Source organism: Lissotriton vulgaris, chromosome 2_1 (assembly GCF_964263255.1).
Source record: "Lissotriton vulgaris chromosome 2_1, aLisVul1.2, whole genome shotgun sequence".
NCBI lineage: Eukaryota > Metazoa > Chordata > Amphibia > Caudata > Salamandridae > Lissotriton > Lissotriton vulgaris.
The window spans coordinates 1,794,404,622-1,794,416,764 of NC_141687.1; the positions used below are offsets into that span (position 1 = coordinate 1,794,404,622).

At 44.9% G+C, this 12,143-nt stretch overlaps 1 protein-coding gene across 1 annotated transcript in view; it reads right to left on the reverse strand.

The window, feature by feature from the left end:
• LOC147733284 (ras-related and estrogen-regulated growth inhibitor-like) overlaps positions 1-11,842 on the reverse strand; it is a 382,108-nt gene extending 370,266 nt beyond the window's left edge. The window contains exon 1 of the mRNA XM_086957842.1: positions 11,174-11,842. Coding sequence (XP_086813968.1) covers positions 11,174-11,282 — 109 coding nt within the window. The 5' untranslated portion in view covers positions 11,283-11,842. The remainder of the gene's footprint in view (positions 1-11,173) is intronic.
• Between the last annotated feature and the right edge of the window lie 301 nt (positions 11,843-12,143).

Here is a 12,143-nt window from a genome sequence, read left to right on the forward strand (position 1 = left end):
ATAGAACATCAGTATGTAGGGACTGAGTCTCCATACCTAATTAATATCTAGGGGCCCAGTCCGGCTAACTTTAGTGCCTCACTTGCCGTCCTAACCTTACCAGAGAAACAAGTGATTTAGCACCCCAGAACACAACACTCTTGACCCTCACATGGATCGCGGTAACAGGACACACCCTTTCGCTCTCTTCCGCATACTCGTCCACAATACGATAACCAGGAGACACAGAGGAAATTTTGAATATGTATTTAAACTATTGTTCCCTGAAATGCAGTCTACATGCCACAATTAGAAAACAAAAAAGCATACTAAAAAAACTGTTAGCATGGAGAATAATCCCCACACCATGAAAAGCCCTGTCATCATAGACAGCTTAACCTAAACTCCCCAATGAGCTAATGAGGCTAACTGATTATATACACACACACACACACACACACACATATATATATATATATATATATATATATATATATATATATATATATATATATATATATATATATATATATATATATATATATATATATATATATATATATATATATATATATATATATATATATATATATATATATATATATATATATATATATATATATATATATATATATATATATATATATTCAAAACCCCAACTTCCACAGAGATCTCTGGGATTACTAGCAGACCCCGTGACTTAGCATTCACAGATGGCTTTTTTACATCTCAACAGACGCAGTGCTCTTGTCGCAGAACTCTCGTTCCATGTGTGTGTTTTGGTCCCTGTGCTCATCTATATGAAAGGACATGTGTCCAAATAAACAGCAGCTGCATTCTTGTGTTATGTCTAGGTGCTAGTGCCTGGCCAGAAAGAATAACAAGGAACATTGTTGTTTGACCTTGTCTATGGTGTTCAGACTAAATCCCAGGAAAGGAACAGAACGCGAAAACATATGCAGGTTTTGTGTGAAAGTACAATGTGGCACAAAGGCAAGCATGTTTATCTACTAACTTCTGCAAAGGAAACTGAGGCCTACAACGAGCACAGTTATGCTAACATAGGGTAAACTATAATGGGCCACGCAGGGAACGCACAACAAGATCTGCAACAAAAATTAGAGGTGTGCTACTATATTTGGATTATTCCGCTATCAAATTCTGAAGAGAACGCCATTGTATTATCGGAAGCAAGGAATTGGGCCATAAAGAAGTCAGACCATATGCACTTTGCTGCCATCATAGATATAACCGATTGTCAATGTCACAAGAATCATGCTTTGCTGCCTGTGGTCCAAGAATCGAAAGATTGTCTACAGAGATATGTCTTCCCTGCTAAAACTGTACTCACTGGGATCCTACTCCCTATCCGTCGGTCTGGCTATCTATATATCTATATATATATATATATATATATATATATATATATATATATATATATATATATATATCCCTCTCAGGGATCGCGGTAACAGGACACACCCTATCGCTCTCTTCCGTATACTCGTCCACAATACGCTAACCAGGAGACACAGAGGAAATTTTGAATATGTATTTAAACTATTGTTCCCTGAAATGCAGTCTACATGCCACAATTAGAAAACAAAAAAAGCATACTAAAAATACTGTTAGCATGGTGAATAATCCCCACACCATGAAAAGCCCTGTCATCATAGACAGCTTAACCTAAACTCCCCAATGAGCTAATGAGGCTAACTGATTATACACACACACACACACACACATATATATATATATATATATATATATAGACGAACTTGTAGCTGTTCAACCCCTGTTTTTCTGTCTGCAATGGTTTCGAATTCTTAAGAAGGGTTTTGGGGTCAAGGCCCGAAGTATATACGGGATTGGGGAGTTAAACAAATGCTAACAATGACAATGAATTAAAGAATGCAATCCAGGAGAAAATTATTTTATTTTCACTAAATTTATAAGGAGTTTTAAAAAATCTGAAACATTGATAAGTAGTGGACAGTACAACCGATTACACCAAATAAAAAAAGAGTCCTTTGAAGAATTTGGACATAATCAAGAAGTCACGCAACTCTGGAAAGTACTGCATCCAGGGAGGACACATATCTACGGTAGGGTAAAGTACACGGATTAACAAAATAAGTTCCCAGCGATCAGTAGGTGACACCCATAGTTGCATACTAAAATATATAACAGTAATGCCATTATAGAGTGGGTAAGAATTTGTGAAACACGGAATGCTGGGAATTCTGTCATTTTGTTCCTATCAGTTTTGTACTTCTCTCTTTATTTTTTGCTATTTAACTTTCAGATTGCTATCTGCTGAGCAACAAGGTGATATATACAAAATCAGCGAGATACATGCAACAGCTAATCTATCTATCTATCTATCTATCTATCTATCTATCTATCTATCTATCTAGTCTGTCTATACTGTGTGTCTGTCTTTGGTGCTACCATCCAGTGGATGTGTGTTATGTATTTTAATATTTAGCCTGCCAACTTAGACCTCACTAGAATGTGAACACTCTAAAGACGTCCACCTGCACTTGGGGCCCGGGGCAGAGAGACACACAAGGAGGCTTGCTGGCTAAAGAAGGCCTTTAGACTCACCTGACCACTGACAGAGTTATGTATTAGAGGGCGGGTGTATCACTGAGGCGGGCCCTGCCCTGTTCGGGTCCTGCTGCCTTGTCACTGCGTGTTTATATTTGGAATGGCAAATGGGCAAGCCAGAGTAGGCATGGGGCCAGGATGTACCTTACCATTTTCTGGTTTATATAGTAGGGATCTGTGGCATGTCCCTAAACCTCGATGGCAGTTTTAACACCCTGAGGTAACGGCGGCTCTCTTGGCCGTTTTAATTAATCTTGGGGAAAACGCAATTGAAATTTCAAACTGTGCGCCACATCTGGTGCAGCTGGTCAAATCCCACCGAAACGGGCATCCTACGTTTCATCAAAACGGGACTAGTTGCGGGTCCTAATACTCAGCAGGTATATCTGGGGGAGGGTTTAATACCCCACTCACTCCCCGCCGACCTCCTGGCAAGGTTTAGTCATCTCCAAGCAAGACCTTGTCCTATTTCGAACTGGCATGGACACGCCAGAATCTCTCTCGCTCTCTAATCTTCGTAAATGCATTGCTTCTTCTTCACATAGCGCTCTGAGACAGCTATGCAGCGGCATGCAGCGCTATACAACGACCCTTGGGTGAATAAACACTCTAAAATGCAACGCCAATCAGTTTTTATGTTTGATTTAAGGCATGCTCTATTTTGTAACAGAGACAGTTCTCTCTTCTACGCGCTGCTTACCACTTACTGCTTTGTTCCAAACGTGGCTCGTCTGTTACTAACTCGCTAGGGAATCCGATAAAAATGACTCACAAGTCAGATTCCTACATGTGGAAGAATCAGTTTTCCCACACTAGATATAATCACTTTCATAGGTCTTGAGCACAAACTTGTAATCGACTCACATTTTATTAGTTTTCTGTTTGCTGGATTTTCTGAGTAATTACCGACTTCTGCAACTCTGTGGCAGTACTTGAGTTAACAATTAACATCAACGTGTCCTGTGCATGATGCCGCATAATAACGGAGGCTGGCGCAGAGTTATTGGAGGGGGAGGAGGTGGCGGGAGCGTGCCTGCGTCACCCCAGCACGCGCTTCTATGCGGCGTGATTACCACTGTCTGCTAGACTCCCAAGAATGAACGGCATTTTAAACCTCACGTTTGTTGTTCCAGCCCGAACATTATTGCTGCGCAGATGACATCAACGTCCTGAACAAAGGAATCCTTCAAAGACGAGCTCGATAATTCGGGATGGTGGTGCTCGGAATGGAAAATAAATTCTGGGGGCTCGCCACGCTGCACGCCCGCTCTTGAAGTCAGTCTAGGGCAGTGTTAGTGAACTCTTCATGAAAGTGTGACAGGCCGCAGAGAAGTGCTTGTGTTCAGGTAATGGCTGCCTCGTCGAGTCCCCGAGGCCCGACAAGAAAGCGGCCCTTCTGGGAAGCCAAAGTCTGTCCTTTCGTACGCCACACTAGCGTGGTCTGTCTGTCCTGCTTAAATGGCAGTGGGCTTGCTTGTAAGGGACTTTATTACTTATTAGACGCCTGCAGGCCCATTCAAGGCACAGCAGTCCTGTTGAGAAATGCTTGTACTATCCTATCCGATGCAACGAGCAGCAGCCCCGCTGAGAGCGTCGTTCACATACCAGCCCTGCTGAGAAGGGTCGCACCTTTAACGTATACCAACCTTGCTGAGAAGGGACTGTATCATAGAACACGTGCAGACACTGTTCCTGTAAATGCAGCAGGCCTGCAAAGAAGTACCTATCCTGCCTACTAAATGAAGCCCCGGTGCCAAGAAAGGGCAGCACTTTCTCATTAGACATAAAGCAGCCTTGATGAGAATTACAAATGCTGTCCCGTTACATGGATCTGGGCGCTATGCCTTTAAATAAATGTCTTGAGATAACATTCTAATAAACATGCACAAAATAATACACTTAAAGAATCCTTCTCGGTACATCATAACGTACAGAGCTCCGTTGTTCCCTCTCGAGGTTTCTGATATATAAATACCAGTACATTGATAAATGCATAGCACTGCTGGGAAGTGCCAGTACTATCCGACAGACATGGTTCAGACCCTCATCACAACGCAATACTGTCCCATTATACCGATCCGCTGAGAAATGCAGGGGTGGTCCATTAAAAGAAGCCCTGGTGAAAGGTCTGAGTACTGCTGGATTAAATGTAGCCTCGTGGGAAGTGTGAGTACTATCCTATTAGACATAAAGTGGCCACATATAGTGGCCCTGTTGAGAAGTGCAGGTCCTGTGACATTACAACAGCCCTGCTGAGAGGTGCATGTAAAGTCCCATGAAATGTAGACTTGCAGAGAAGTGCATGCACATTCCCATGAAATGTAGCCTTGCAGGGAAGAGCATGTACTGTCCCATGTAATGAAGCCTTGCGGAGAAGTACACGTACAGTCCCATGAAATGTAGCCGCGAAGAGAAGTGCCAGTACTGTTCCATGAAATATAGACTTGCAGAGAAGTGCATGTACAGTCCAATGAAATGTAGCCTTGCTGAAAAGTGCATGTACAGTCCCATTACATGTATCCTTGTGGAGAAATGCATGTACAGTCCCATTAAATGTAGCCTTGCAGAAAACTACACGTACAGTACCAAGAAATTCAGCCTCGCTAAGCAGTCCATGCACACTCCCATGAAATGTAGCCTTGCTGAGAAGTGCATGTACAGTCCCATGAAATGTAGCCTTGCTGAAAAGTGCATGTACAGTCCCATGAAAAGTAGCCTTGCGGAGAAGTGCACATCCAGTACCAAAAAATGTAGCCTTGCGGAGAACTGCATGTACAGTCCCATGAAATGTAGCCTTGCGGAGAAGTGCATGTACAGTCTCATGAAATGTATTCTTGCAGAGAGGTGCAGAAGCTGTCCCACTACAACAGCCATGCTGAGAAGTGCATGTATAATCCCATGAAATTTAGCCTTACTGAGCAGTGCATGTACAGTCTCCTGAAATGTAGCCTTAAGGAGCAGTGCAAGTACAGTCATATGATACGTAGCCTTGCGGAGAAGTGCATGTACAGTCTCATGAAATGTAGCCTTGCGGAGAAGTGCATGTACAGTCTCATGAAATGGAGCCTTGCAGAGAAATGCATGTACAATCTCATGAAATGTAGCCTTGTGGAGAAGTGCATCTACAGTCTCATGAAATGGAGCCTTGCTGAGCAGTGCATGTACAGTCCCATGAAATGTAGCCTTGCAGAAAAGTGCATGTACAGTCCCATGAAATGTAGCCTTGCGGAGTAGTGCATGTACACTCCCACGAAATGTAGCCTTGCTGATCAGTGCATGTACAGTGCCATGATATGTAGTGTTGCAGAGAAATTCATGTACAGTCTCATGAAATGTAGCCTTGCGGAGAAGTGCATGTACAGTCTCATGAAATGGAGCCTTGCAGAGAAATGCATGTACAGTCTCATGAAATGTAGCCTTGTGGAGAAGTGCATGTACAGTCTCATGAAATGGAGCCTTGCTGAGAAGTGCATGTACAGTCCCATGAAATGTAGCCTTGCAGAAACGTGCATGTACAGTCCCATGAAATGTAGCCTTGCGGAGTAGTGCATGTACACTCCCACGAAATGTAGCCTTGCTGAGCAGTGCATGTACAGTTCCATTAAATGTAGCCTTGCTGATCAGTGCATGTACAGTCCCATGATATGTAACCTTGCAGAGAAATGCATGTACAGTTCCATGAAATGTAGCCTTGCAGAAAAGTGCATGTACAGTCCCATGAAAGTAGTCTTGCTGAGCAGTGCATGTAGAGTTCTATGAAATATACCCTTGCGGAGAAGTGCATGTACTGTCCCAAGAAATGTAGCCTTGCTGAGAAGTCCACGTACAGACTCGTGAAATGTCGCCTTGCAAAGAAGTGCATGTACAGTCCCATGAAATGTAGTCTTGCAGAGAAGTGCATGTACAGTCTCTTGAAATGTAGCCTTGCAGAGAAGTGCATGTACAGTCCCATGAAATGTAGCCTTATGGAGAAGTGCTGTACAGTCTCATGAAATGTAGACTTGCTGAAAAGTGCATGTATAGTCCCATGAAATGTAGCCTTCTTGAACAGTGCATGTACAGTCCCAAAATATGTAGCCTTGCAGAGAAGTACACATACAGTCCCATGAAATGTAGTCTTGCAGAGAAGTTCAGATGCTGTTCCACTATAACAGCCATGCTGAGAAGGGCATGTACAGTCCCATGAAATGCAGACTCACTGAGCAGTGCCTGTACACTCCCATGTAATGTAGCCTTTCTGAGCAGTGCTTGTACAGTCTCATGAAATGTAGCCTTGCAGAGAAGTGCATGTAAGGACCCAAGAAATGTAGCCTTACGGAGACGTGCATGCAGAGTCCAATTAAATGTAGCCTTGCTGAGACGTGCATGTAGAGTACAATGAAATAAACCTTACGGGGAAGTGCATGTACAGTCTCATAAAATGCAGCCTTGCTGAAAAGTGCATTTACAGTCCCATGATATGTAGCCTTGCGGAGAAGTGCATGTGCAGTCTCATGAAATGCAGCCTTGCTGAAAAGTGCATGTACTGTCTCATGAAATGTAGTCTTGCTGGGAAGTGCATGTACAGTCTCATGAAATGGAGCCTTGCAGAGAAATGCATGTACAGTCTCATGAAATGTAGCCTTGTGGAGAAGTGCATGTACAGTCTCATGAAATGGAGCCTTGCTGAGAAGTGCATGCATAGTCCCATGAAATGTAGCTTTGCAGAAAAGTGCATGTACAATCCCATGAAATGTAACCTTGCGGAGTAGTGCATGTACACTCCCACGAAATGTAGCCTTGCTGAGCAGTGCATGTGCAGTCCCAATAAATGTAGCCTTGCTGATCAGTGCATGTACAGTCCCATGATATGTAACCTTGCAGAGAAATGCATGTACAGTCTCATGAAATGTAGCCTTGCGGAGAAGTGCATGTACAGTCTCATGAAATGGAGCCTTGCTGAGAAGTGCATGTACAGTCCCATGAAATGTAGCCTTGCAGAAAGTGCATGTACAGTCCCATGAAAGTAGTCTTGCTGAGCAGTGCATGTGTGTATGTGTGTATGTGTGTATAGGCATTTATATAGCGCACTACTTACCCGGAGGGTCCCAAGGCGCTTCGACCGCTGCGAAACCCTTCCTGGCTTCCCTGAGAGATGGTCCCTTAATGGGTATCTCCAGGGTGAGACCAGGCATCCCCGGCGGTCTGGTGGGGCCGTTAGTGAAGATGAGGCAAGCTAATGCCCAGAGTTGCCGAGTGTGATCGCTGATCAGAGTGGGCACCGAGGCGAGAGAATTATTGAGTCCGCTGGCCCTGGTCCAGAAACCTGCCGCGCCGGGAATCGAACCCTGGTCCCGGCCCGTACAGTTCTATGAAATGTGCCCTTGCGGAGAAGTGCATGTACAGTCCCAAGAAATGTAGCCTTGCTGAGCAGTCCACGTACAGACTCGTGAAATGTCGCCTTGCAAAGAAGTGCATGTACAGTCCCATGAAATGTAGTCTTGCAGAGAAGTGCATGTACAGTCCCATGAAATGTAGCCTTATGGGGAAGTGCTGTACAGTCTCATGAAATGTAGACTTGCTGAAAAGTGCATGTATAGTCTCATGAAATGTAGCCTTAGAGAGAAGGGCACATACAGTCTCATGAAATGTAGACTTGCTGAAAAGCGCATGTATAGTCCCATGAAATGTAGCCTTCTTGAACAGTGCATGTACAGTCCCAAGATATGTAGCCTTGCGGAGAAGTGCACATACAGTCTCATGAAATGTAGTCTTGCAGAGAAGTTCAGATGCTGTCCCACTATAACAGCCATGCTGTGAAGGGCATGTACAGTCCCATGAAATGCAGACTCACTAAGCAGTGCCTGTACACTCCCATGCAATGTAGCCTTTCTGAGCAGTGCTTGTACAGTCTCATGAAATGTAGCCTTGCAGAGAAGTGCATGTAAGGACCCAAGAGATGTAGCCTTACGGAGACGTGCATGTAGAGTCCAATTAAATGTAGCCTTGCTGAAAAGTGCATGTAGAGTACAATGAAATAAACCTTACAGAGAAGTGCATGTACAGTCTCATAAAATGCAGCCTTGCTGAAAAGTGCATTTACAGTCCCATGATTTGTAGCCTTGCGGAGAAGTGCATGTACAGTCTCATGAAATGCAGCCTTGCTGAAAAGTACATGTACTGTCTCATGAAATGTAGTCTTGCTGGGAAGTGCATGTACAGTCTCATGAAATGCAGCCTTGCTGAAAAGTACATGTACTGTCTCGTGAAATATAGTCTTGCTGAGAACTGCATGCACAGTCCCATGAAAATACCCTTTCTGAGAAGTGTGATTTCTATACAATTAAGCAAAGAGAGGCCCTGTTGAAAAAAGCAGGTACGGGAAGAAGGCCCATTAAAAGAAGCCATGCTGAAACCTCTTGGTACTGCTCCTTTAAATGTAGCCCTCTTGAGAATGACATTTCTAGCCCATTAAAACATATAGAAGATTAGCTAAGCACCGGTGGTGCTATCTCGTTACAAGGAAAACAGGGCCAGATGAACCAACCAATTTTACTATCACAAACACCTCGAATTGGAGTTTGTGGCAGCAAAGAAAGTTTTTAAAAGGATGAATCCAAATTTAGGAGCTGCTAAAGTTTTCCCGACTCTTAAAATGTGATTGAGACTAGAAACTGATTTGGTAGTGGGAAGGGGCATACCGGGGGTGTCCCTTCCAAATACCGAATTGCTATCCAATGTATCAATGGTTTGCAACCATGACGCTGCCACGAACTATTGAAAATCTACCAACTCACAAGTGAGGGTGATAACTGATTCTCAAAGAGGATGTGCTACTTTTCGTTCCCTTCTCCTTTATGAATTTTTGTAAAAGTTTCAAAGGAGTAGACAGGGCTCCAGGAAAAACTCCGTTTGAAAAAATAAAATATAAGCAGCCCAGTTTCCTCAAAAAAATAGTTTTTTAAAATCATGGACATGGTAGTCTGTTATCCCTTGCAGGCCGCCATCTCTGTGAATTTGTCTAGTCGGAGTGGTTTGGTATTTTCAACCTAATTCATGAACAAAATGTGGCCCTGCTGAGTAGTGCATGTGCTGTCCCATGAGACATACCAAGCTTGCTGAGAGGTGCTGCCTCTTGAGACGTAGCAGCCTTGCTGACCAGTGAGGTGATTCCCTTTGAGACATAGCAGCCTTGCTCAGAAGTGAGGGTCTTACGCAGTTATACGCAGAGCATCCCGGATGGGAAGCGCAGGTACTATCCTATTACAGGCTACTGAGAAGTGCCTATACAGTCTCATTAAATGAAGCGTAGATACTATTCCAAGAGCCACAGGAAGCAGCCTTGCTGGGAAGGGCAGGTGCTTTCCCATTAAAATAACAGCAACGCTGCTGTCCTAAGTGTTAGCACAGCCCTAATAATACAATACGACTCCTCTTCAGAAGGGTCGACGAGAGTCTAACATCACCTGACCATGTAAATAAATATACGTGGTGCACCCCCAGCAAGGGGGTCATAAACCCCGACCTCTGCCCATCCCCGCTTTAGCAGCTACAGCATGGGTGGGATATTTGATGGGCCTCTTCTGTCTGCAATTCAGCAGACAGAGGCTCATAATTACTGTGAAAGGGTGAAAAGGTGACTGAGTGAAAGGATGGATGGATGGGTGAAATGATGGCTGGGTTGGTCAGTGAAGGGATAGATGGATTGATGGAAGGATAGATGAGTGAAAGGGAGCAAGGATGGATGGATGTGTGAAAGTGTGGATAGATAGATGATGAGAGAAAAGATGAGTGAGTGAAAGGATGGATGATTAGTGAAAGGGTGATGGATGAATAATGGATGGGTTGAAAGGGTGGATGAATGGATGAGTGAAAAGAAGGATGGCTGGATGAGTGAACGGATGAATGTAAGCACGGATGTGTAAAAGAAAGAATGAATGAGTGAAAGTGAAGATAGATGAAGGCTGTATGAAATGGTGGATGATGGATGAGTGAAAGGGTGAATGGATGCATGTGTGAGTGAAAGGGTGAATGGATGGATGTGTGCGTGAAATGGTGGATGGATGGGTGAGTGGAAAAATGGATGGAGATGAATAAGTGAAAGGATGGATGATTGAGTGAAAGGATGAATATGCTTGATGCATAGGTTTGAAGGTAGATGGATAGGTTTGGATATGGCTGAGCGGAGGGATGGACGGAATGGTGACAGACTGAATGTTAGATAAAAGGCTGAATGGATTACAGAATGTAAAGATGAATATCAGCAGGTGGGTAGAAGGATGAAAGGATGAATGGGTAGATACTCTGGAGGGACAATCAAACTCTTCTGGGAATGGTCGCAATGACTTGCTTGGTGCCATTTTTCTGGCTACTCCCTTGACTCACAGCTATAAAAATCAGCCCTTTATGTGTCCGACTTCTGGGGGAAATTGGGGTTACAGCACAGAGAACAAAGCAGTGTTTGGCAGAGCGGATTCCCCAGCCCTAGTGCTGTCTGGGGCTCAGGCTGGCCTACATGCCAGACAGCACCCTGCGCTGCGTGTTTAAAGAGAGAGCAGAATAAACCGGTACACGGTGAATAAGCACACAGCTGGCAGCGAGTTACCTGTCTTTCCCACGGCGCTCTGCCCCAGCACCACCAGGCGCACAGTGCGAGCGGGGGCCAGGCTGACGGAGCGCCGCAGCGGCCGGGGCAGAGGGAAGGTCGAGCTCATGGTGCCCGGGCGCAGTCAGCTGCTCTGTCCTCGGTGCCCCGATGTCGCCGCTGTCTGCTGCTCGCGTCCCTCCACTGGACCCTGCTCCCTCGGACGCTCCTCAGACTCCGACGCGGCGAGCACGCAGGCTCTGGCGCAGCTCCATGTCCCCAGCCCCGGCGCCTGCACCCTTCTTCTGCCCGGATCTCTGCTCTTGGCTCTGGGTGCCAGGGGGCCAGGGGCAGGTGGGATCCCAGCCCTGGACGGCGCACAACCTCCCAGACAGACAGGCACGCGGGACTGACTGCTTTCCAAACCCCAGAGGAGTCCTCGGTGCAGTCAACTGCTGTGAGATCAGTCACCCGAAGCGAGCGGCAGCGGTCCCAGCTCCGAGCGCCCACCCCTGCCGCCCACCCCGCGGATCAGAGCGCCCACCCCAGCCCCCTGCCGCCACCCCGCGGCTCCTGCACAGACTCTCTGAGGGGAATTCTAATTTTACGCACTCTCGGCAACAATTACTACAACACGTTTGGACTTGGACAGATTTCGAAGTTCCTGCTTCTCTCCTTCATATTCAGCCCATGCCCATAACCGCCACAGATAAACACACCGCCCTATCAGAATTTTCAAAGGCAGTTTATTCATTACGTAGCACGTTTCAAACATATATTTGTGCAGTAAAAATATTTCCACAACACTTTCCCTCCAAGGTCTATGTGCGTGGGAATCGAAGGGGCCAAATTCCACTACTCTATTTTTTACTGCTGAATAAGTCACTGTATTTTTCTTAAAACTACCTTTACCGTTCAATTACATTTCTTTATGCAGTTTTAGCAAAGCTCTAATTTACCAATTGTACTTCACACTTTCTTTGAAGTTAAT